At 36.7% G+C, this 27,534-nt stretch overlaps 1 protein-coding gene and 2 long non-coding RNA genes across 6 annotated transcripts; 2 read left to right on the forward strand and 1 right to left on the reverse strand.

Annotated features, from left to right (window-relative positions):
• Positions 1-1,024: 1,024 nt before the first annotated feature.
• LOC310741744 lies at positions 1,025-1,299 on the reverse strand. Its single transcript, XR_014538048.1, has 2 exons — positions 1,225-1,299; positions 1,025-1,095 (listed from the first exon to the last, which is right to left on the reverse strand). It is a non-coding gene; the product is annotated as an uncharacterized lncRNA (long non-coding RNA).
• ccdc187 (coiled-coil domain containing 187) lies at positions 1,089-27,513 on the forward strand. 4 transcript variants are annotated; one of them, XM_083569851.1, is made up of 13 exons: positions 1,089-1,297; positions 2,380-2,517; positions 11,488-11,550; positions 14,097-14,226; positions 15,310-15,400; positions 20,408-20,486; positions 21,567-22,730; positions 23,403-23,512; positions 24,635-24,706; positions 24,792-24,908; positions 26,259-26,353; positions 26,437-26,516; positions 26,598-27,513. In XM_083569851.1, exons 2-13 carry the CDS (start codon positions 2,469-2,471, stop codon positions 26,747-26,749), a joined length of 2,202 nt encoding a protein of 733 aa, XP_083425977.1. In that variant the 5' UTR covers positions 1,089-1,297; positions 2,380-2,468; the 3' UTR covers positions 26,750-27,513. The 4 variants fall into 4 exon arrangements, with proteins under 4 accessions (XP_083425977.1, XP_083425979.1, XP_083425980.1 ...); XM_083569853.1 differs by lacking the exon at positions 24,792-24,908; XM_083569854.1 differs by lacking the exon at positions 21,567-22,730.
• Positions 22,737-23,401, forward strand: LOC310741746. The gene is made up of 2 exons (XR_014538050.1): positions 22,737-23,210; positions 23,303-23,401. It is a non-coding gene; the product is annotated as an uncharacterized lncRNA (long non-coding RNA).
• Positions 27,514-27,534: the final 21 nt, after the last annotated feature.

The following is a 27,534-nucleotide window of genomic DNA, read 5'->3' on the forward strand; positions in this document are numbered from 1 at the left end:
TGTGTGTGTGTGTATTTGTATTTGTATTTTGATGTAACATGGCAACAAAATGGGTTTAGTTTTCACAAATAGCAAATTTAGCAATAAAAATGGTAATTTAAAAAAAAAAAGGAAACTGGTTAATTTTAAGAGAAATGTCTTATGTTCTCCTGTATATATAGTATTGCTCTTAAATTAAGAAAAAGTACTTCTTATCCGATTACTTGATTAATTGATCGTAGAATACTCGATTACTTAAATAATCTATAGCTCGAGCGGTCTCTAAAATTTTCACAGAATAGTGTCAACACACAAACACACACAAACCCTAACCCGAACAACAACAACAACAAAAAAACATAACTTTTAACAATGAATGGAATAAAGGAATAAATATTCCAAAAATGCTTCAGAAACCATGCAAACCCATGCGCTGGGAAAAGGAGACCATTCAGCTAACTTTAAGAACCTGATGCAAATGTTTCCAGAATATTCCTGTGGGAAAATTCCAAAAAAAGAAAATGACACAAAAATATTATACTACAAAATATCTATTTATTGAAATATCTTATGGGATTTCATAGATCTTATGGTGTGTGTGTGTGTGTGTGTGTGTGTGTGTGTGTAGCAGTAATACAGGTACATTTTTTTCTAACTACAAATAATATATTGCAAAATAAACTTATTGCAATATATTATGGGATTGCATATATCTCATGCTTGTATATGTGTGTGTGTGTGTGTGTGTGTGTGTGTGTGTGTGTGTGTGTGTGTGTGTGTGTGTGTGTGTAGCAGTAAAACAGGTAAAAAATTTTCTAACTACAAATAATATATTGCAAAATATACTTATTGCAATATATTATGGGATTACATATATCTTATGCGTGTGTGCGTGCGTGTGTGTGTGTGTGTGTGTGTGTGTGTGTGTGTGTGTGTGTGTGTGTGTGTGAGAGTGTGTGTATGTGTGTGTGTGTGAGAGTGTGTGTGTGTGTGTGTGAGAGTGTGTGTGTGTATATGTATAGGTAGAGCAGTGATACGGCTGAAGTTTGTCCTCGCTGGCTTTCCATCCGGCAGAGACAGCTCGGCTGGGTTTCAGTGCCACAAACAGGGAAGGATCTTCATCCAGGCGAGTGGAGAGGAGCAGTGATTCAAACTGTACCGCATATACACTTTACACATCCAAACACAGAGCACATTGAGACGTGAAGGTACACAACTTTGATGGTGTCACTTTCTCCAACTTACCTTCCATCAGATCTTCAACAACTAGGACGCGTCTCTCAACAGCTCGGCGCTTCAAACACAGCAGTCGCTCCAGGTGAGGCGTTTTATCTTCTGTTTACCCGGAAATTCCCTATGTGATGTGGCTCAGAAAGTCCCGTCGAGCAAAATAATAACAAAATAATAAAGAGCTGCTTCATAATTTACTACATGTTAAAGGAAACAGGAAAGGCGGTTTTTTTTTTTCCTTTAAGGGAATACAGTATTTACCACTGTGTGTTTCCGTAAAAGCTCATTTATTTTATTATTTTTATCTACACACAGGCTGTTCTGCTTGTTTTACACTCTTGTGTTTTATAGAGCACATGTTATTCTCACAAAGACTTGCTTTTTACTTTATTTGGCTGGAAAAATATACATTTGGTATAAAATTTTAGATATTCTGTGCTATTATTGAGGTGTGTGTGTGTGTGTGTGTGTGTGTGTGTGTGTGTGTGTGTGTATATATATATATACACACACACACACACACACGTGTAAGGCATAATTTTAAGTTTTATAATAAGTTTTATTAACACATAACAAGACATAAAAAAAGGGAAAAAATGCATATTCACTTACTGCCCATTTTATTAGGAACACTCAAATGATTGTTGGTTTGTGTGTTTTTGTTTTTGCTTGTTGTATTGTCGTTTTTATGGACAGTGTGTGTCCTTGAACACATTATATACTGATTATATCTGTGCTTGTGTGACATTTGCACTTTAACCTAAAAATGTGTTCTGAAAGTTGAAAAGATATGAATGCTTTGTCTTGGTCTTTATCTCTGGTTGAGACAAAACATCATTATTTAAGCATATTTTTTTTCTTTGTGCTGCATCAGCTTATGTTTTGGATTGTTGGGTTGGTGTAGGATACACCCACATTTCCTCCTATTTTCTGTAGATAAGTTGTAAAAATAGTCCACTTTTCTTTTTTCCCTGCTCACAATTCATAATGGAGGCAGACATTTGCACTTGGTTTGGGTTTAATCTGTATGAGTTTATTCTCCCCTTTTCAGATTCCCAGGCATTGTTGAAACATAATGCAATAAATTCCACACTTTTATTAACTATTGATTTGATTAAATTAGATTGATAATGACACTTGTGTGAAATGTTTGTCTATTCTTCTTCATAGTTTGTTTCTGTGGAGCGCTTTTCCAGTGAGAGCCCTTCGCCACATATCTAGGCTTCAGGCAGGCCGTGTTGCTGTGGCCATGAAGAGTCATGGCGGAGCTGGAGGTGGATCAGTCTAACCTGCCGAGAGTTCAAGAAGGTAAGGTTAATGGCGTGCCTGGTTTATCACCCCCCACCCCTCACCCTCTGTCACCAAAAAGGCTCAGCATACAGCAAAGTTACTTTTCTACTGCACATGGTGATTTACCTTCTAGATATTTTACTCGGCAGTCATAACAGTAAAGCTGCAGTAACAGCAGTAAAGAGATAAGAGTGAGGAATCTGATAGACATTCCAGGTGCAGTCATGTTAATGCTGTTTGAACGAAAGCTTGCCAAGTCCAGTCTTCCCCTTAAGTGTATAAGTTCAATGTTTATGCATTGTATGTTTTTCTCTGCATGTCAACCAGTGTAGTAAATTATGTTAAACCAAAAATATTTCCCTGGGAAAGTAATGTGGGATGATTTTCCCCTTCCACTCCCCTTCTACAAACAATGCACTTATTGTGTGGGGTTTCATTTTTAGTTAAACAATCACAGACTGGGAAATGAAGTCCTCATTAGGCCACAGTGCATAAATATGGTTTCCTATAAATGTATTTTCACATTAGTATGTACATGTACACACATACAAATGTTTTACACACTTTGAATGCTTTTCTTTCTCTCAGTATAGTTTCCACTGTGGGTTTATCTCGTATCATTAGTTTTGGTCTGACCGCTGTCCTGATATTGAATGACGTGGCTGGGGATTTTTAGCCTTGGAGAAAAAACAGGTCTCTTCTTTCAGACCCCTGACCTCTGCCTTCTCACTCACCCTTATCCTCAATCTGCACAGATGCCTATGGCCAGAAAAATATATTTATATTCTCATGCTGGGCCTAACCAAAGTGGAGGAGGTGGAGGAGTCAGAAACAGAGATTTAGTTTCAAACAGAAGCTCTATCACTTTCACCTCTGTATGTGTTTTCTCTTTCTAATCAAGTCAGCCTCTTGGAACTATTGGCACTGTTTAGGTTTCAGGATAAAACAATTGAGCTGTCTGTTTTTTAGGGTGTGGGAGAAATTAGTTAAAATGCGATTCCCAAATTTTTACAGAGGCTGAAAGGACTGAAAACTCCCCATGCAAATTTTAGGCCTAAACAAATTTTGGCATTAACCTCATCAGGGCAAAAATACTCTTAGTGGCTGGAATAAATAAATACATTTCAAAACTATTATAGCCAGATAGAATTATTAGTTTAAGTATTATTTAGACTTTATTTTATAATCACGTGTAGTCATATCTGATTCTATGTACATTGTTGGTTTGAATATGAATTAAACATGAATATTGTTTATGATCACATTTTTATTTGGCAGCATCTGGCTTTAGACAGACAATGGTGTATGAATAGGATTACTGAATATAAAGACACTTTAAAGCTTTAGTTTCTATAAATAATAATAATAATAATAACATTTTTAGCACAAAAGGAAGAAATTGCCTGAAGTCACAGAGGTGGCTGTTCAGACAGTACTGTACTGTTCAATTCCATTTTTAATTGTTTACACTGTTAACCATTTGTATTTGTATTCACTTTACAGGAATCTAATAACTATATAACGTTTGCAATTGACTTATAGTAATATATAATTATAAGTATCTTACGACTAGACATTTCTTCCTCATCTTTCATTTTATCAGTGGAAGGGGGTTAAAAAAGATGGAAAATTGTGACTGTCACTGTAATGGATACTGGTACAAATAATCAGTGAATCATGTCCGAATAGGGCTGCTGTATGTTTAAACATCTTATAGAGTAGTAGTCACCTTACTAGAACCACACCAACTGGTTCTTTTACCTTTCAGAAAGGTTTGTATGTTTGCATTCCTTTGCACATCGTTTATGACTTTGTAAAAAATAGAATTCTTTCACTTTTGCATTCATTTATTTGGCATACGCTGTCATCCAGAGTCACGTACATGTCAAGACTTTCTTGACGCTTGTTTTATCATGTATATTCCTGTGTTCAGAATGCTGGAGTGTACAAAAGGTCTGACTCGTCTCAAAGTAATGTGATTAATGTGTAATGGGCTGCGCTCCTGTAAAAACTAGTTAACCCACTAGCGAGCCACACCCTGTGTTCCTAGCAATCGACACCATGCACTGCTTATACCTGTAGCAACAGTTTCAAAAATGAGCTGATCCTGCAGGCTGAACAGATTGGAGCTAATCTAAGCACGAGAAAAGGCAGCTTGCTGGTCCAGCTAAGGAGGCTTATGTTCCATTAACAGGAGTAAATCAGTAAGCAGGATTGTGTTTATTGGGGTTGTTTAGGTCAAGTGTGCTGAGTGTGGTCAGCTAATTAATACAGTATTAATACAGGCTTTTGAAAATTGAATTCCCTAAGAAATGTTGACATTGCATCCATAGCCCTCTCCTGATATCATCTCAGGAGATATCAGGAAGCCTCATGTTTAAGCCAGAAAGTATTTGGCTCACTTATTGCACGTACAGGCATGATAGCGTTCTAGTTTTTATACTGTACTTTATTCTGCTCAATTCAGTCACAGTTTTTACATCGACTTATTGCTGATTTTGGAATTTGTTTTCTAAAATCCATTCAACCAACAGCCGACTGTATCCTCAGTGAGAGATTAAAGAGAAATGTTTAAACCAGTTCGAGCATGTTGCACACACATTTGGGAAAATTTGATGCACAGCTACATAGAATCACATGACGTGCTGTTGATATTTGGGAGGTATTTATGTGCTTGTCAGCTCTTCTGCAATCTTCCTGTGATCTTCGCTTACCAGTTAAATGTATTCTATCAGCATATGTGTTTAACTTACAAGTATAATCCAAACAAAGCTGACTGTATTTTGTGGTGTCTAATGGACATGTTCACATGGCATTTTCCCCATTGTACTAATCAGATAAATCCTGCTGTAGTCTTGGAGCTGTTGGCAAAATGTCTGAAGTGGACCCTGAATCACAGCTTGGTTTTGTCTAACTGCTAGTGATCTAATTGTGTTTTTGAGAACTTTAACAGCAAAGTGTTCATTCTTTTCTGAAAACAAAAGAACAGAACCTAAGCAGTGCTGATGACTAATGAAGTGGTTCAAGGCAAAGTCAGCAAAAAGCATGAGCAAGCCAGAGCAGGTGTGTTTAGCTGACTTAATGATTTTTTTTTTTTTTAAAAACATTTTCCCGCAAAGTCCAGGAAATACTTTCAAAATGTTAAGTCGTTAATTCAAATTTCATTTCATTTAACATAAGAAATATGATCAAATCAAAGCTATTTCTGTTCATTCAATTCTATAACGAGTCCTTCTGTAAATCAAAACATCTGTAAGTTTTGTCTGAATTGTCAGACAGTTTACTTTGAATGACAGCATTTTCAAATTAAATTTTTGACCTTAAGCTTGTTTTTGCTGTGCCATTTAGTAACCAACATGAGTGCAAGTGTCACACTAATAGCTCTACAACTGCTCACATCATTTGATGACATTTGTGATCATCTTGGTGGGAAAAGAAATTAGGTTCCGACAATATTCATGTCAAATCTGTTCTTGTGGTAATGTTCTTATATTTAAAGAATATCAGAAGAGAGCTGAATGTCATGTCATTATTTCAAAGTTTTGGACTTGTTTTAAATTTCAATCGTAAAGATTTAACGGTTGAATATGCACATACCGTCCATGTAGCATTAGTTCACCAGGAGAAGGTGGTGAATGTTAATGTAGGGGGAATTTGCATATGTAATAATTAGAGGTCGAACAATAGTGGATTCTACAGATAGCTAGGTTGGATCGTACTTGCAGATAACTGATTAATCATAACCTGTTACCTTTTCAAATGGATACAGGATAAAAAACAAACTACAAAAATAAAAATAAATTACTGAATCACGAAAACGTGCCAAAGGAAATAAATATGAATATATCAGTTAATAAATATAATTAGATAATCAATAAATTATAAATAATTAATATAAAACAGCACGTGGCACTAGTGATTCGCCTCTAGAGGCCGCTGTTGTAATGACAGCAGTATGGATTTTTGACGATAATTCCAGCAATCAAGTATCGGTGGCAATTAATCGCCAACACCGATTAATCATTCAACCTCTAGCGATAATAAGTACTAATGCAAGGTTTTCGATTTACCATCATTCCCTCTCAAATGATGAATGTTTTTTTAGTTTATTATGTTTTTAGCTGTATAATAAATCAGCTGGCATGAACAATGTTTTTATGTAGAAGCAGCTTTAAAAAAAAATTTGGATAAAAAGTTTAAATCAATCAATTTGTTACCTAATTAGCATGCTAGAGGCAATGGTGGCCAGGAAATACTCTGAGATTATATGAAGGGAGGAATCAGAATTGAACCAATCTGCATCTGTGTAAAATAGGATAATATACTATATAGTCATTAAATTTTGTAAAGGAACTTTATTTCTAAAATCTAAAGTGAAGTTATTATATGTGAAATAATGAGCACAAGTGCAAGCTGTTTTTGAAACTGAGATTGAAATCCTGGGCTTTAAAGAGGATCCTTAACTTCCCTCAGCTGCCTCATTTCAATCTCCTACAGAAATGGAAACATCTGGAAACTTTCACTCATTTGCACGGAGATTCAGTGGCAGGAGTTGTGTATAAGCATATATAGGGTGAAGCCTTGTGTAGCGGATGGGTTCAGGTCTAGGGCACATTTATCTTGTATGACAGGTCTGTAAACATTAAGATTTCTGTTTGTGCTAGGGTGGTGTACAGACAAATTAGGCACATTGGGACACTGGATTAGACATCTGGGCCCCAAACCTTTGAACTTAAGATAGGATTTCTGCACAGGTCAGAGGCTACGGTCCAGCAGATTTGTCTCCGTAGCATGTCATAAGCAGAATAAAGAGCAGTGTTGAGGGATGTAGTTTGAAGGCTGTGTATTTATCTGAAGTCTGATCTATAAATTAAGAATTGCATTTTGTCCACCTCCTTCAGTGTTGGAGTTAATGTAAACCTAATTATATAAATGTATGTAAAAGTTAATATTCTAATCTAATATTTAATTTGCTTTTCTAATATAGTTGTGTAAGACCCACAGCGAGCAAATGACTGCTAAATGTCTAATTCAAATGATTAACGCTTGTGTGCATGAGTTTATTCTACTTATTGCACTAAAACCTGCTAAACGCTTCGTTATTGTAAATCCAACGTGCAGAACCAAAATGCTAGAAATTGCAGCTGTCCAGTTACAGACTGTCAGCACTAGAGCACCCACTTTTATTTAAGACTGAGGCTTTAGCCGCTCTCTCGATTACAGGGTGTGTGTGTTTTGCACCATGTGCTAAATCACAGCGTTTTTATAACTGTCTGATTTTAGAAGGGCAGAGTAGGAAGTTTGTGAGTTTAATTTGCAGCTGGCTCACAGGCAGGATTAGCAACTGTTTATAAGTCTGTATCCGAGAATAGATCTGGGTACAGATATTGCATTTGGACACAAAAGGTCCACCAGGTCATTTCACAGCTTGCATCACAACAGAGCAAGCAGAGTGTATGTTTCAGTTATACATTTCTCAGTTTTAAATCCTTTACATGGTTGTGATTATTATTACATTAGAGTGAGCTTGTCATTTCTAAAAATAATCCACGTAGAATAATATTTTTTTGAAGTATCATTGCAGTATGTGACACTAGTGTGCTGCAGGTCCTGTTATTAGCCAGGACATGATGTTAATATGGTAAATTGCTAACTATACAAGCTGAATATCTGATGCAGTTTTTGAAACCTGACCTTTATTCCTTCTTCAGAAGATGTATGTGAATTTTCCCCATGGGATGAAAAAAAGTGATCTGTCTGTCTGTCTCTCTGTCTTTCTATTTACCTTGGCATCAGTCAATTATAACATGGTTTGTATAAAAATATAAATTGGTTTAACATGGGAGAGTTCATTTATTTCATCTAAAAGCATCTGGAAACTCTAAAGTAGAAGAGTTTTGTATAAATCAAATCAAATTGTATTCATCACATACAAAGTACAAAATTTGGTGAAATTCTTGTTAGAACTTTCAATGTAAATAGAATAGAATATAAAAATTGAAAAAAAAATAATTATTAGGAGAACAAAATGTAACTATAAAATATAAAAAAAAAAAAGGGTTAAAAATGTGTGTGTGTGTGTGTGTGTGTGGTGTGTGTGTGTGTGTGTGTGTGTGTGTGTGTGTGTGTGTGTGTGTATATATATATATATATATATATATATATGATATCTGATATCTCGAGCACAAGGGGGGAAAAATTTGCCATTTAACGTCGGTTATCTCGGTGCAGCCGCAGAAGAACTCGCGGAAGTGGCGGAAAAATCAAACCTTACAGCTGCTACAGGTGTTGTATTGTATACTGGTGAATCTCTGCTGTTAGTTAGTGCTAGTGTTCGTAGTGTTAGTAGGGGCGCGGCGCGGCTTTTGAAAGAAAAGAGCAGCCGGTGAGACAGTGCCGGTGGGAAGACACGTACCGGGAAACGCATGAGTGATAACAACGACCGCCGTGAACCAACATATACCACCAATAACGGACAGTGAGAGTGTGGAAGTTTAAATAGGAGCTGGTGATGATGCTAAACGAGCACCATATGCGCGCGATTAAAGCCGGGAGCTTCAGAGAAAGCGGCCGAGAAAACACCTGACACGCTGAAGGGGGCGCTGAAGGGGGCGTGGCAGGTGGATTCCTGACAGATAAACATGTACTGTATGTATTTTTATAGCATGCCTTCATCAAACAAATCGCGGCAACGCTGTTGTGTAAAAAAAAAAAAAAACACGTGCATGCACATTCTCATTTATTAACGCACATGTACATAAAGAAATTTCAAGCACGTTAATATACTGCCGCCATTTTTATTTTCGTTTATCTCGATCATCGGTTACCTCGATGCTTTTTGGCAACCCCCTAGGACATCGACATAACCGGGTTCCACTGTATGTATGTATGTATGTATGTATATGTGTAAATGTGTGTATAATATGTATATGTGAGTGCAACCTTGATACTCGCGGGGGTTACGTTCTATGACCCCTCGCCACTAACCATCAAAAGGAGAGGTTTTGACTCTCCTTTTGATGGTTCCCTTTTTAAGTGGTATTGTGCATGTACTGTACTGTAAACGCAAAAAAAAAATGTAAATTACTTCATAATTGTTTTATTTACTACTTTAAATCAATAAGATACGATAAGATATACCTTTTTTCGTCCCACAGCGGGGAAATTTCTTACAGGGTGTGTGTGTGTGTGTGTGTGTGTGTGTGTGTGTGTGTGTGTGTGTGTACAATACAATAATAAAATAGTTTCTCAATATTTTATGCAATTCATTAGTACAAACTATGTTTTGAAACGTTACTCCGAACTTTCGAGCCACTTGCGGCTTCTCGATAAATATCAGATTCTTTACGAGTTACTCTTAGTCCGGGTCCAAATAAAAAGTCGCAAACTATTGAGGTCAAGAGTGTCAAGGTCGTGAGTATCGAGGTTTCACTGTATGTGTATATATGATAGATAGATAGATAGATAGATAGATAGATAGATAGATAGATAGATAGATAGATAGATAGATAGATAGATAGATAGATAGATAGATAGATAGATAGATAGATAGATAGATAGAGTAGCCTAAATTGAAAGTGTCATATCAAATTTTATTTGTCACATACACACGCATACAGGGTACAACATGCAGTGAAATGCTTTTTACGACGGTCCGGCATGAGGGAATAGGATGAGGAGAAAAAAAAAAAAAAAAAACTAAGAAAAAGAAGGCAGATTAATATATTATAAAAACTATATAAAACATAAGAATATATAAAGATAAACATGACACATATATGAGAGAAAAGATGTATATACAGAACATGCTTATGGCAGTAAGCAGTAAAACAGTAACAAGTGTCCCCAGTATGATTGTCACTAAAGTGTCCATGTGCTGACATTGTGCTGTGCCACGCCAGTGTTAAAGTGAGTTGTGCAAAGTGAGACAGAAAGAGGGGTCCAGGTAATGGGTGCTAATTGTTACCTAAGTGTACTGGATGTATATAATTTTGTCTTTGCCAGAGATTCCATCCTGGCTGCACTTTTGTTAGCTTTTTTTAGGCAGTTAATGTTAATTAACGTTAATTAATTAATGTGGTTAATAACATTAAGGGAGACGAATTTCTTGCCAGTAGTTTGTGCCCATTGTATTATTCCATTGTAATTTTATGCAGTTTGCCCTGAATGTTTCGCAACATGGAAAAAAGAAGTGTTGAGTTTAATGGGTGGCTAAATTGACTATGTCCTAAAAATGATTTTGGTTTTAAAAATAATGTTTTCGGTGATGGACAAATCTCAGACTGCTGTATTCTTTAGAAGGAGCAGGGTGAATCTTTTCTTACTTGGTAGAAGTAGTAGTGAGCACTTTGGCTCAAAGTTTCTATCAACAAAAAGTTTACAATTATTATGACATCGATATACATTATATGGATGGGAGTTTGGGGACACCTGACTGTAGGATTCGTATATGGTTTTTAAACATTGCATGCACAAACTTTTATCCATGTAGTGTTTTTAAAAATACTGATATCCACATTATCTCAGAATTGGCACCATTAAGAATTTATCATCATAGATATATACATATGCAAATTAATACTTTATACTTCATTTTAATATGAAAGTGTATCACATACACCTATCACACATACCACAGCATTTTATCAAACAAGATTTGACTGTACAAAGCATTTTCACTTATTTCTAGATGACAACATGAGCTTTTATGCAAGTTTCTGTGTACTAGTTTTCAATATGGATGTCTTTTAAAACAATCACATGGTTCATATCATAAGGGTAAAAAAGTCCAGGTTAAATTATTATTGCCTCTCGTCGATGTGCATGGCTGCAGGACAGACCAGGTGACACTTCAATCTGAGAAACAGATGTGAGCTGGCATGAAACATCTGTTAAACCACAACTATTGTTTGTTTGTTTTTTTTGTTTTTTTTACTTGCTTTTTTGTGGGATGTTGTTGCAATGAGATGTGTGTTTGTGTTCCTACAGTGTCCCAGTATTTCTCAGTGCTGGAGGATGGAGCTTTGGCACATAACTTACAGGAGCAGGAAAGTAAGGCTTGTGACTCAGCTTTTCCTCAGCAATTCTCACACACTCTCCCTGTTTACTTCACATCCTCTATTTGTAGCTTTGACAATCCAATAACAATTCCATCACTAATAAAAAAAAATACAATAACAAAATATCAATTTTCGAGATACAAAGCCAGGATACATCATCACACCTTATTTAGTTATTTTTATATCCATGTGGAATGATTTTTTTCCCCCCAAGCTTTTGAATAAATTTTAATATTGTAACAAAATATTTAATTAAAAAAATAGATGGTTGATGTGTAAGGCATGTAATTATTGCCAAGATGCTGCTCACACACTGATCTTGCTTTTAAAGCCTTTTTAAGCGTAAGGCATTTGGAAACCATGAGATACATAAGAGTCGTGTGTGCTTTTTTAACATACCATTCTAATGTGGAGTGAGGGGGGCCTGGGGTGTAGTCTAGACCAACCAGCTGTAGTTTAGGCTACTGGTAGGCACGGGTACAAATACTTGGTAACAAGTGCACTGACTGGAGACTCTTGTGTTGTTCAAAATGTTTTAATTTAAGCAAATTTTCTGTATCATATTTTATTAATTAAGAATTAGATTTTATGACAGGAAGGGGGGAAAAAAACGAAACACCAAAAAAAAAAAATCAGCATCATATATCAGCCATCAGCTGCCCTGATTTCTAAATATCCGCATCAGCCAGAGAAAAACCCATATCGGTCGATCTGTAGTGCAGACAGCATTCCAATTCATCCCAAATGTATTCAGTAGGGTTAAGGTCAGAGCTATGTAGCAGACCACTTAAGATTTTCTTATGAAAACCATATTTATATGGAGCTGGACTTGTCATACTGTAACAAGTTCTGGTCTCCTAGTTCAAGTGAGGGGAAAATATGATGTTACTGCAACCAAAGACATCCTACACAATTGTGTGCCTTCAACTTTGTGGTTACAGTTTGTGGGAATAATCACATATGTCTGGATAATTCTGGTGTCCCAATAAGTTGAATTTAGCTTCCAAGGATCTATAACAGTTACTGTATATAACTGTGCTGTCTTCGCACCATGGAAGTTAACCACTATATTGCTAACTTAGTAGTACGTGGTAGAGCTGTTTTAAAGATTTCAGTTCTTTCACTATCTAAGCATTTCAAGGTTAGCAATCAGTTCAAAATCAATGTCTAGGCAGTTTCCATGATTCTGCAATGACTAAATATGGATTCTTTTTGTGCTGCTCATTAGATCTAAGTGTTTACTAAGTCTCTGCTCAGAGACATCTCCTAAAAATCTTTATTAAATTGTGTTTTTATTATGTTTTGCATAATTGTATGGAATAACTTAATAGAGGAATATACTATTTGGGATGGTGGCGCACACATAGTATATTTACAGTTTTTAATTGTTAGGTTTGGTGTATTGGAAGCTTAAAAAAAATGCAAATGCTTGGCCTCGCTGTTGGTTTATTACTGACTGAGTAGTAAAAAAAAAAAAAAGTGTTAAAGAAAATATTTTTAAGGAATCTAAAAGGAAAATGGGTAAAAATTGTCAAGACCAAACTGGACAAAACAAAAGTACAGTAACTCACAAAAGTGAGTACACCCCTTACATTTCATCAACTATTTTTTTTATATGTTCTCAAAGGACAATACTATAGAATGGAAATTAGATATACTTATATAAAATGTTCAATTCCATTATAGAGAAGTAATTATGCAGCTTGTAAAGTTTATTTCTATAGCGTTTTTCACAATGGACATCTCCCCAAGCAGCACTCATTCATCCCCAGACTATGATGCTACCACCACCATGCTTAACTGTACACAAGACAACATTTTCCTGGTTCTCCTCACCAGGGTGTTGCCACACATGCTGGACACCATCTGAGCCAAACAATTTTATCTTAGTCTCATCAGATCACAGGACATTGTTCCAGTAATTCATGCTCTTGGACAGTTTGTCTTTAGCAAACTGTATGTGGGCTTTCTTGTAAGACAGCTTTAGAAGAGGCTTCATTTTGGGATTAGGCTATGCAAACCAACTTGTTGCAGTGTGTAGCATGTGGACCTTCCGCTTTTGCAAACCTCTAAATCAGTGTTGCATCACTTATGTGTTTGTCGTTTGAAGCCAGCTTCTGCATCTGACGCACAGCACGATTAAACGGCGTACAGCTGTTATCACTTAGGGTGTACTTACTTTTGTTGCCAGCTATTTTTACAATGATGGCTGCATGTTGAGTTCTTTTCAGAGGACAGAAATCTGTACTGCTATACAAGCTGCACATGACTACTCTAAAATATATCCAAATTTAATTTCTGTAGTTTTGTCCTTGAGAAGAAATACTGAAATGGTTGCTGAAATGTGAGGGGTGCACTTACTTTTGTGAGATACTGTCTTATATAATAATAATTGTAACATATAAGAAGTATTCAAGTAGAAACTAATCATGGTTATGCGGAGACTAAATGATCAGATTGTAGGCTGTTGCTATGCTTGCATAGTTTCTTATTGACATTTAGTAGTTAATAATAAAGTGATTCCTCTGTGTGTTCCAGTTGAACAGTATTACAGTTCCAATATACAGAGGAATCAATTGGTTCAGAAGGACATCAGAGTAGCCAAAAGGCTGCAAAATGAAGAGCAAGAAAGAGCACAGATGCTTCACGAGCAAGCAACTCGTCAACTGTGAGTGGACACGCGCACAGAAACGCAGACACATCATTTCCTCACTTAATTAAAGTTGGGTCATTTAATGCGTTTTCACCTCCCATGTAATATTGACATGCTTTTGAAGAGAATGGGAGATTTTAAAGTAATTTAATGACAATGTTTTTGTTTGCAAGTTTGGAATGGAAGTTCTGAATGCGCATGTACGTGTCAAGATTTGTGTCCTGATACAGTAAAACCTTATTGTACAAGCAACTAATATACGAAGATACGAGCGACCTTCTAAGGCACGAGCTAACCCATGCTGCCGGTTCCCCGTTTTCCGAGGGTAGCATCAGTCGCTTAGTTCATCTCGTGTCGCTCGGCCGCTCTCGTTGTTCAGTGCAGCAAAAACAACTTTTTTAGTGTTATATTTTTATTTTACTTTAAATCGTGAAAAATGTCTCCCAAGAAAATCAGTGATGGTGCTGGGAAAACGAAAGTAAATAGAATTACCATTAAAACCAAGAAGGAAATAAACCTTACCTTTATGACTTCATTTAGGCCAGCATATCTATGGTAGTGCCTGAAGGTCAGAGAAAAATAAACAACTAATATAAGCAGCAACTGAAGTGAGGATAAGTTCGTAAATGTTTCTGAACTGGAACAATGTTCATAACTGATAGGATGAACCTTTTATATACCTTTTTATCCTTTATAATAAATAATTTTATAACCATGATAAAATGCTATATGTCCTATACACATTTGATCTGCAAGATGTTTGTGTTAAATGTTGGAAATGTATTCACAGTCTTTTCTGTTAGATTTAGTGGATTTTTATGTTTTCAGGATTCTGAGGTCCCTTGACCTTATACGGAATATATTTGGTCCACATTAATGCTATTGTCGTGGAAGTATTGATATTAAAATTAATATATAAAAATATGCAAATACTAGATATTTTTATCACTTTAATGATCATTTATTTAAGATTTTTAAAATCATAAAGACACTAGTTGAATATGTATAATGCAGAGTGATGGATTATTAAGCACAGTTAGCAAACGAATAAAAAAAAGTGTGAATGAAAATTTCTTATTGAAATTCTTTGCTGTTCAGGGAAGATCAAGACTCTGAATACGCCCATAGGATTCAAGAGGAAATTCAGCGTGCTGCTGAGGAAGAGAGAAGGAGAGAAGAAAAAGATGAGGTATGGCAAAACCTACACTTTCTTGTCTGTGGTTTGTTTTTCTTATTTCCTAGGCCGTTTTAATGAAGCATTTCATTTACACTAGGCACACATTACACAATTCTACAGCCAATATCTCCATCTCTGATTAATCCAGGGGTTCCCCACACCCTTGTATATATTTTTAGTTTCATGACAAAGCAGGATTTGGGGATCTTCTGTATTTCAAGCTGCAATGTTGTGTAGTATGTGAAAGCATTGATTGCAAGCACTTATTCTAGAGTGCAACCTCTTAATTTATCATTTTAAGTCTTGTAATGTGAGTAGGTCAGAAATTCTAAGATTCAAGTCATGTAATGTGCACAACACTGAAATGAATTCGATCAAACGTATTAATTATTAACTACCACAACTGAAACATAAATACTCACATTTTATCTTCTACTTTCGGCTGCTCCCGTTAAGGGGAGGCTCAGGGGATCATCCGTTTCTATACCACCCTGTCCTCTACAGTGCACCTGGAAAGTATTTACAGCGCTTCATTTTTTCACATTTCATGGTACATCCTTATTCCAAAATGGATTAAATTAGTTATTTTTCTTAAAATAATACAAACAATACCCCGTATTGACAACTTGAAAGAAGTTTGTTTAAAATCTTTGCAAATGTGTATATATATGTATATATATATATATATATATATATATATATATATATATATATATATATATATATATATATATATATATATATATATAATAAACCGAAAATAAATCATATGTACATTCAAAGCCTTTGCCATGACACTAAAAATTGAGCTCAGGTGCATCCTGTGTCTACTGATCATCCTTGAGATGTTTCTACAACTTGATTGTAGTCCACCTGTGGTAAATTCAGTTGATTGGACATGATTTGGAAAAACACACCTGTCTGTATAAGGTCTAACAGTTAACAGTGCATGTCTGAGCACAAACCAAGCCATGGTCCAAGGAATTGTCTGTAGACCTCCAAGATAGTATTGTATCGGGGCAAATACAGAATGGTCCTAATGGGCCCAGTGTCCTCCAGAAGTTTGGAACCACCAGCAGCGGAGAACCAAACAGCGATCAGGCGAGAAGGGCCTAATTCAGGGAGGTGACCAAGAACCCAATGGTCACTTTGAAAGAGTTCCAGCCTTTCTTTGTTGGGAGAGCAGAACCTTCCAGAACAACAAGCATCTCTGCAGCACTTCACCAATCAGGCGTGTATGGTAGAGTGGCCAGATGGAAGCCACTTCTCAAAAAAGGCACATGAAAGCCCACCTGAAGGAGTCTTAAACCATGAGAAACAAAGATTGAACTCTTTGGCCTGAATGCCAAGCATCATGTCTGAAGGAAACCAGGCACCGCTCATCACCTGGCCAATACCATCCCTACAGAGAATCATGGTGGTGGCAGCATCATGCTGTGGGGATGTTTTTCAGCAGAAGGAACTGGGAGACTAGTCAAGAATGCAGCAATGTAATCTGTGCCAAAGGTGTAAATGTATTGCGCAAAGGCTGTGAATACGTATGTACGTGATTTTTGTATTTTTATAAATTTGCAAAGATTTCAAACAAACTTCTTTCACATCGGTATTTTATGGTAATGTTTGTAGAATTTCGAGGAAAATAATACATTTAATCAATTTGTGAAAAAGGCTGTAACAAAATGTGGAAAGAGTCTTCGCTCACTACATTTATGAATCTTCTCATTGGCCTTCCTCTTTTACTCCTGCTTCAGCATTCTTCTTGCAATATACCCCATGTCCTTCCTCTGCACACGTCCAAACTGTCTCAATTGAACCTTTCTCACCTTGTCTTCAAAATGGCCTAAATGCATTGTACTCACATTTTATGCTTGTGTTTATTAAGACCTTTGCTTGTAGTCCAGGAACTGCAAAAGAAAAATAGGTTTCTTCTTTAATTCAAAGTGTCTGGATAAATGTCTTTCCAAGCCAGAGACAGTCTGTGGTGGTAACTGTGGAGATCTGGGTGTATGCCAGTTGGGGAATTGAATTTACCCTTGGTGAAAAAGCTGTGGAAAAGCTGAATTAGTATGGTTAGTAAACAGTAAACATATCGACCTCTTTGACACCGAACCACAGGAGTTTCTGAGATTTTGTGGTTTATATTTGAAATGGGATTTAATTACATGGCAGTTATACATTTTTATCTGGTTGACCTCTGTCTTGTGCTGACTAGTATGATTCGAAATTCCACTATCGCAGAAGGTTTGTATTTAACTCCTTGAACACAACTTGAAGAAGAGGTTTCCAGCTGTTTGCTTCTCGGTTGCTTACTGAGGATGGTTTATTGCATATTATTGTTCCTGATAGGCCAGCATATGGTGGGTTGAGTCATTTTGATGCGTTAATTATAAATGTTCAAATCCTGCTGTGCTGTTAATTAAAGCTCCTGTTTCAACTGGTAAACCTGGAATGAAAAGCTATCCCTTTATTATTTACTCTGTGTCTGTTCACCACAGTGAAATAACGCTCCAGTGGGATATTAAAGGCTTCAAGTCTGTCTCTGTTTGTCATGTCGTCTTAGCAAGTACTTTGATAATGATATATAAGCACATTGAAACACATACTGGAATGAAAACTGCTCCTCTATTAGATTTCAGTATAAGGAAAGGCTTGTACAGCTCACAGCATTTTTCTTCTCCCGTTTTCCATTGTGTCAGCCCAAAAATATGCTTTATTCAACAAGGCGAGCTTCCTGGCACTGTTCAGAGAACAGCAGCAAAATTCATTTGTGCCCACTTGCATGCCACACAGTTCTTATTCCGATACCACCTGCATGTCTTAAAGGAATAGTACTGTTCTTTTTTTATTTAAAATGGACATAGCACATTTACTGTAAAGTGTGATTACCACATAGAATTCCATCAAGTGTGTCTGTTTTGAGAGAAGAATGGGAAAACTTTCCAAAATACATATGGCACCCTGTGGCAGTTTTTCAGTTTCCTGAAAAGTGTCTTTTGAAACATGTAGGCTTTTTAATGAATATTTATCTAAACTCTGGGTGAGGAGTAAAACACACCAGGGTGTGTGTTGATATAGTAATGTAATCAGCAAAGAAGCTCTTTTACAGCCTGACCATGGTAGGTCACAGTTACTACCTAGAACCTGATTTATTTTCTATAACAGTAAGTCACAAGTTTGCCAGTTCTCATCATTGTTTTTGTCAGAATTTATTACAAAATATGTTATGCCCTTTATCTCTATATGGCTAGATTTAATGTTGTGGAACATTTTAAAACAAAAAAAAAGGTTTTTCCATAGCGAAAAGATGAAAGAAATAGCTTGATACTTCAAATAGTCATACAGTCATCTTCAGTATCATGGTCACAGTAGATGCATATATGTTAAATACATTTCCTATGTCTTACTCAGATAAACAATTTCACATTTTTTTTTTTGTTAATAATTAAACAAACGATTAGATCTCAACTGTGTACATGTCCCACCATGAGCTGTTATTATAGAGATAACATATTAGGATGTTACATGAATATAAACCTGCAATTTGCATTACGGTCGAATCTAAGTGCTCTTGTCATAAAAAAGTCATTCAAATCTTCTAATCATCGTGATTCAAGAATTAAGAGTTTAAGATTTAAATTGATTGAAATTGCTACACCAGTGAGGAGACTGTTTTTTAGGTAAGAAGTAGTGGTTTATCATTGAAAGCATATTCAATATAGGGTGGCTGGGTTCATGTTTGTTGATAGAAATATGTTTTAACCTTCACCCTCCCAAGAAGGTATCTGTCATGTTTTATTGTAGAGCTGTCTTGTGGCTATTGGCTGGGAATTGTGTTCTCTTGGCATTTAAACCAGCACAAAATATATTGCATTTCACTTTTATTATTTTTACTAGTATTGCTAATCCAAATATTATTTTATAACCATGGTAATGGAGTTTCATGAATATTCCACTTGGGTCAGTAACACATTTTGTTATTTTAGGGATTTCTCATTCATGGCTATTTATTTTTTATTATCTATTATTTAGTCTCTGTTAAACTCTTTACCTAATACTTCACTGACATCTTGTGGGCAAGTTGTACATGGTATCTTTCTCGTGTACAAATTATGAAGAAAATCTATTGCAGTCTTAGAAAAGCAGAAATTCAAATTCTTCTGTGCTTTTAATTGCATGAAACACTATGTATAAATACAAGGTAATGTCTGCCATATGCAGTGATGGCCTGAACATGGACCTGCTGATGCCACACATGAGGTTACCTGGTCTGACTGATCATTATAAATATGGGATGTTTCCAAATAGTTTCTGGTTGTTGTTATTATTATCTAGAAATGTTTGTGGGCAAACTTTGTGGTAAGTTTTTTCTCTACACTTATGTCTCTAGAGAGATAGTAGGTGTGTGTGTACACACATAATAGCACCTTCATTGCAAAACTGATTAATTTGCATTTCAGGGAATTAACAATTTTTTTTTGTTTTGTTACAGAAATCTTGACTGTAAATGTAAAAGTCTGATGGAAATTCGAAGGGGAAGTCCTACCCGTTCATTTTTTGTGTCTCACATCAACGCCCCCGTATATACCACCCTGCTTGTTGTGGTGTTACATGACCTGCTGTTCAGTACACTAGTGTGCTTGTGGAAGCTTTCTGGTGGGCTTGAAACCCGCATAGGCTTCGACCCTTCATGATTAAGCGTGGAAATTCCATTGCGTTATATGCGCCGTGTAGGCTGTTCTTATTTCATGTGTGTCTGTGGGTGTGCCGTGTGTCTCTTTTTCACATTTTCTTTTTTTTTTCTTTTTCTTTTTTTTATACAGTAGACGAAAACCACAATCGTTATCGTTAATGTCTTACTATAGCATAAGAAAAAGGCTAAACACAGTATGAGGAGACAAAACTAAACACTTCTTTAGATTCTTATACAGTTCATGTATATTATCAGTTTAGTTGACTAGTGTGCATTTGGTTAGTTCAGAAATTTATATTTGTGCCCCAACCTCTTTATTTTCTTTACAGGAAATAGCAAAACGAATACAGGAAGAGGAAGACCTATACATCAGACAGAGGAACAGCTGTCATAGGACAGATGGCAGAGGTATAACTGCTAGCGTTGTATTTCCTTTGTTTTTGCTGTACTGCCTTTGATAAAACTGTATCATTCATTTGTTGACACCATTCTAAAAGGTCTGTGGGACATGGCAGCCTTCAATATATTACATAATGGACCACAGGGACTTTGATGTGGCTTTTCTACAGACTTAATAAGCTGATCATGAGTAGCGACTCATGTTGTCCTTTATAGTCAATGAACTGAGCCCACACAATGCTGGAGTTTCTGAGGTCTTTTACAGGTGACCCCTCCTCCATTCTAGACTGTCTCACTTCCAATCAGACGTCCTCCGCTTCAAGAGCAGCAGCATTTACAGAATAAACCAGTCTAATTATTTAAACTCTATTTACTGTAAGTGCATTGAATCACTAGCCTGGTGTTAGAAACGTGTTCATCGTTGAATGATGTTGAAGAATAAATGTTGTAATGAAACGTGACTATTGCACCACTTCAGTCTTTCACTTTCCGTTTATTTAAATTGGTTGAAACACTTCCATATTTCAAGAGTTAAAAATATCATATTTTAATTCAAAAACTACTCAGTGAATTTGAGAAGTAAGCCAATGTTGTGCTTATGTGTCATCTTTTTATCATTTTTTTATAAGGACCACACTTGATGTTACCAAAAATGGTATAATAATTTCTTTATTACTTTATTGGGAATCAAATTTTTTTATTGTGATATCATTAAAAAAAAAAAAAGCAAAATGAATAGAAAAGAACAGCATTGACGTTCCAGGGTCTTGAGGTAATGTCTGTGTGCTTTATTTATAACCATATATAAAAGACATTGAAAATTCTTTCTGCAGATGTTTTTTTTCTGCAAACTTTAAACTGAAACATCTTAATATTTCTCTTCTGCTTTCTACTGTAACACAGTTCAGTTACTGTCGTTCCAAAAAAAAAAAAAAAGTTAAAAACTTTTTTTTTTTTTTGTGAAGTATGCAAGTTTATTTAAATAATTAACAATTTTTTTATGCACTTAACATGCTTTACATGCTTAACCACTAACCACCTCCACACTCACTCTCCTACCCTGTGTTTGCATGTTTTGCTCAACAAAAGTGAACGGCATCACCATCGGCTCCCCAAACACCCTTCAGTCTAGGCAGCCCCTCTTCAGGGAAGAGGAAGAGTCGGCCCGGCATAGCTGGGTGCGCTCTCCCTCTTCTTCCACCTCAAACTATGAGGCCGAACACTGTGAACACAGGAGGCCTTTAAATAGGGATTCCACAAACAGTTTTGAGCAAAGACGTCAGTCTGTGCGTGAGCAGCCTCTCAGGAGACGATCTGTGCAAAGCCGCAGTAGCTTTGCCAGCCAGAGCAGCACAACCGGGAATCTTCAGGGAGGATGGACTGACGTTGTCCAGCTCATAAAAAATGACTTGAATGAGCAGGGTTATCTCAGTTGCAGTTCTGAAGATGAACTTTTTGAACCTGTCTATGAACTGGAGAGAATCCTGAGCCGGCGCCAGCAGTCATCCGAGTGCCATGGCGTGCAAGGGACAAGACTGTCCCGCCACAGCAGTATGAGAGAGGGAAACACCCGAATGTGGCCAGGAGACCAAGTGAGCCGGATGGAAAGGTACAGGCACTCGGACTACAAGGACAGCAGAAGCATGAGATCGGCAAGCAGGCCAGTGAGACGTTACAGTAGTAGCGACTGTAAATCAGGGGACCGGCAAAGACGCGTACGCTTTCAGGAAGGCAATAACTTTTATTCTGACGGTCAAAGAGCATTTGAGGAAAATCATGTTGGAAAGAGAAATCCTAGGAATTGCACTGTCCGACCCTATCAAGGCAATGTTTCGGGTGACCAAAGAACATCATGGGGTGAAATAAACAGAGCTTGCAGATATGAGGCTAAAGGATTGAGGACCTCCTTATCGCAGGCGACGAGGGAGGATGAGGAATATTCTGGAAGGTTTAGAGAGAGAGGAAGCTTTGAGGGAGGCAGCTGCAGGGTTCAAACAGAACACAGGCCAAAAGCACACTCTGTGAGGAAGGAATGGCGGCAGGAGGGGAGAGAGAGCAGACAGTATCGTGAATTACAGAGCAGCAGACATGCAAGGGGTGAACATTGGCAGGGTAATCAGGGTGACAGGTCAAGTACTGAAGAAGAAGAAGAGATGGACAGGGAATATGAGAGAAGAAGGGAGGAGACTCGAGCACCGAGGCAACCCAGGCGCAGCCTCAGTGCATCTTTCAGAGGAAGTTCTCCTGGACCAGGTAACCAAATACTGCCTGCCTGAGGTCTGAGATGATCTCTCTTTACCCAATCATTTCTCTTAATCATCTTCAAGATCTACCCAGTCTCTTTGCCCCCTAAATGGTTTGGGAATCTCTTGTCATTGATCTTTGATTGAATTTATTTTCTAGGTAAAAGGTGACTTGTTTTGCTTTGTTCTTTCTAGTACTTTCAATGGCATCTTTCTTTTTGTTATAAATTCCACCTTATGTGTCTGTTCTCTACTTTAGACTTTTTGTTTTGTTTGGTTTTGTACAATTCTTGGTAATAGGCTTTATACACTCATGTTTACTTGCAAACGGGGACTTTGTGTGATCTTTAATTTAAGGTCATGATTGGACCTGTGGGAGTGAGAAACGACATGCCTCCTACCTCATTTTTAATTTTGGTATGACATCATGCAGAATCCCCCCCTCTCCAACTCTGAGAAAGTGTGTGTGTGTGTGTGTGTGTGTGTGTGTGTGTGTGTGTGTGTGTGTGTGTGTGTGTGTGTGTGTGTGTGTGTGTGTGTGTGTGTGTGTGTGTGTGTGTGTGTGTGTGTGTGTGTCGTAAGCTGAAATGCTGCAGGTGGTGGGCTGTAAAAACATCTAGGTCTCAGTATTACACCTTTTCACCCATTCTTTCTCTCTCTGACTTATCTCTTTCCCACACAGGGCAAAGCAAGAACAGGCCCCCTTTGGATTTGGGTGAACTCAGGCAGGTACTGCAGGATGAAGAACTCGCCCGCAAGCTACAGGAAGAGGAAGAGGAGTTGCTCAGAAGAGTAAAAAAAAATCTCACCATTTCAGTTTGCACAATATATGGGCTTGCTTTCCTTTAACATGTCCCTATAGCAAGTGATTTTTGTCCCAGTTTACTGAGGTTCCTAACAGAATGCCCCTTTTTTTTTTTTTTTTCTTTTTTTTTTTTTTTTTAAAAGCCAAAGCTGATGTTCAGTATTGTGTTTATTAGAACTTCAGAGCAGAGGTAGTGAAGACAGCAAATGTCTGTCTTGAATTTTCAGAATGTAGTGCAGATAGTGTATATGATGTTATTAAGGTTAACCAGAGATCATAAAATGACGAGTATGATAGCATTTGATAGAGTACAGTGGTATTCACATGAAAGTATGATAAGCTTGGAAGCAGTGTGTACAGATGCAAAGGTGTGAAAGTTGCACAGAATACTTTTTTAGGTTCATATGAAGCAATGCCACTAGTAACAAGTAGTCAAATGGCCAAAGGGAAAATGTCAATTAAAAAACTTAAAGATTTACAGAGAATTGTGATGTTGGTGGAAACTAGAGAACCCAGAGGAAACCCACACAGGGGAGTGGTAGATCAGTGTTTCAGATGTTGCTTGAATAAAACGTTTAAATTCCAGCACGCAACTCAGTTCAGTATAAATAATTGTCTAATAAGTTGCTGTCTATAAGGGTGTCGGCCAAATGCTCTAAATACAAACATGCAAGACCCTGTGAAGGCACTTGCTATAGCAATCTAAACGATTAAAAAAAAATTTCTTAAAACAATGAATAGTTAAAAAAAAACAAAAAACCTCTCTGCTTGTATATATGCTAATAACACAGGGTTTCATTAAAATTCACATAACCCAATATTAATTCACTTAATTACCAACTGTTTAAAATTACAGAATAAATTCAGTTTATTTAAATACTTGTAATATTTAGTTAGCAATAACCAGGACATTATACAGCTTAGTTAAACTTTGCATCTATTAATTTACTACAGTTTCTCTTATAGTATCTTCACTTCACTGGAAAGTATCAGCTCTAGTGTGAATCACATCCTCATTTCATATAATTTTTTTGCTTCAGTTTATACGGGTCATTGCGATTTCTATCATCATTTTTAATCGACATTTTTTATTTCTGTTTTATCCTCAGGATCTTGCAACTTCCCCCTGCATATCTTACCCACAAGGAGATTTCACAGTAGCACAGGTTGCTCAGGATGAGGTACACATGTTCAAAACACTCATGACACCACTTGTGAATAGTTACTCATTGGAATTTTAATTCTTTTTTTTTTTTGCTCTTACAGGAGATTGCTCACTTTATGCAGAAGCAAGAGATAAAGTCTACGCTAAGGTCACGAGAGCTGGAAGAGTACAGAGATATGAGTCCGGTGTATGACAACAGAGATGTTTATGATGGACAGGTAAAACTTCTTACATTGGCCCGAACATTTAGTGTATGCGGAATTCACAACATTTATGAAATTGCATATCAATTTTTTTTTTATTGTTCTTCATTTTTATATTAGAATAAAATAATAGTCCCTCATCCTTATTTAAACATTTATTAATAAAAGGTAACTGTAGCGATATTTTGACATTAAACGTGAGAATAGGAAGTGAAATCCTAATACTCAATGCAGGAAGTTTAGTCATCTCTATTAAAAGTACTCGACTGGTTCCCAGTTGTCCTGGAGTACCCCTGCAGTGAAGATGTTTCAGCTTAGCCTTGATGATCTATTTAATAAAAGCTTACATTATTACATTGGTTTCCACCCTAAGGGCAGTCCGAGACTTTAATGCTTCAAAATGCTTTAAACTCTTATAACCACCTTTGCTTTTACTTTATTCCACCCATTTTTGTACATTAAGTTCAAGATTCATCCATCATATTCATATGCTAAAGGCTCTTCTTTATGAATAAAAGTTGGTTTTAAAGTATAAACATGACTTAACGTTTTGATATAACTTGCAAGCTGATTTATGTGCAGTATTATGTATACAACATGTAGTCTGCATTGTGTGTTTAGATTTTACATTTGGGGATTTTTGTCTGAAAGTACAAAATACTTGGTGATACCAAAGACAATGTATAATTACTAGTCAACACTTTCAACATTCCACATCTCTCTTATCTTCTGCCAGTACATTAAAATAGCTTTTAAATTAGCCAGATGTTATTCTTGGTGTTGGTCTGGTGGTATTTATCTGGAAACCCATAAATAGCAACACTGGTTTGGACAGCAGTTTCTCTTCCGGCTACTACATGCAAATGCACAGATATTTTGAACAGTCTTACAAGCACACGAGCGGCAACTTACGAGTAGCCAATCCACATATCAGCATGTTTTTGGGAGGATAGAGGAAACCAGATATCTCAGATGTTCTTCCTATGTGGGATTTTCCTCAGAGACAAAATTCAGCATGGCGCCAAAACAAACTGATCTTCTACACGCTATGCAATTTTGCTAAACCTGAAACTCACCATGCCAACTGTGGCTGCATGCGCAGGTATTATGCCTGAATGTTTCACATTCGGAGTTTCACATTTACATTTTATAGTCCAACATTGCCTAATTCACACCTCCAAAGAAATTTAGAGTATATTTAGAAGAAATAAAACTTGGTGGGATTTTAAGGTTTTTGAATAAACACACAATTAGAGATGAAAATGCATGCAAATAATTTGCCATACTCTGTTAATGAGTACTTAATGAGTTCTATTTTAAGGATTAGATGAGAACTCAAAGAATATAATATCTTCTTATTGTCAGATGCCAAGGGAGAGACGCAACTCCGAGGGGCTTGTGTCTCCTGGTAATGAGTGTTCTCCTGAACACAGACCCCCAGATCCGGTCACTTTGACAGAGTAAGTCGCAATTTTTCTCATCACTTCCAACTGAACTGCATAATCCAGTAATGATGCTAAACGATCTGTCTTTGTCTGTATAGGCAGCAGAATCCGTTCCGGAATATCGCCGAGGAACTGGATCCAACGTTTCAACGGAACGAGATTGTGCGCTCAGGACCTGGTAATGCTTTCGTCGTTCTCATCTACCGTTGCTATATTTCTTAAACATTTTCCTAGTAAACCAATCATATTGTGTTTACAGAAACCCTTCAAATGCATCCTACGTCGCAGACAGAGTCAAGCGAGGAGCCGGCATTCGTTGCACCCACCAAACGGCAGAATGACAAGCCAGTACGTGCAAAGTCCAAAGAGAAAAAAGACTCTAAATCAAAAGAAAATTGCAAGCAGCAGTGAGGATGCCAGTGATTTTGTGCTGTAGGTTATAACTGAACACTGTATGTTTAAATGACAGAGAACAGCAGGGCTATTTAGAGAATGATTAAGGAATTCCCCTTTACTTTTTGAGAAGTTTGGTCCATTTTATTTTATCATCCACTGGCCCTAGGGATTTATATGGAAGACCATACAAGGGCATGAACCAATGTTTTGTCTTTGAGGGAAATAGTAATAATCCCATGTGCATTTTGCTATATTTTCAATTTGACTACATCGTGCAGCTGGCAAAGGGACTGAGTTGGGCCCAAGAGAAAGGGTATGTGAGAAATCAGAACATAATGTGTACTTTCCTGAATCTACATTACACACATTGTCAGTGTGACTAAAATACATCAGCAATTACCATAGCAATTTCTGATTCAGCCCTGGTTTAGTAGCATTATCAGTTCCCCCTCATGGTTCCTGTCTGCCTTTATCTACACTGTAAATGCAGCTTATTCTACCTTTTAGTTTTTTTTGTTTTGTTTTTTCTGACATTTACAGAACTGCTATATTTAGTATATACACTAATGTTCGACAAGGTTTCCCTTTAATTGTGCTCCTGTCTAAAAAACCTTTATTGAAAATAGTTCTTAATTTAGAAATGATGGAGTATGCACAACTGGTTTTTTTCCCTAATGTTACTGTCTGAAGCTGTTTGATGAATCATGGACCTCTACACTAAGTTATTGAGTCTGATATATATATATATATATATATAAAATAAATTACAAAAAAATCTAAAAATTGGTCCTTTTTTGGTC

This window comes from Silurus aristotelis, assembly GCF_946808225.1.
Source record: "Silurus aristotelis genome assembly, chromosome: 19".
Lineage (NCBI taxonomy): Eukaryota > Metazoa > Chordata > Actinopteri > Siluriformes > Siluridae > Silurus > Silurus aristotelis.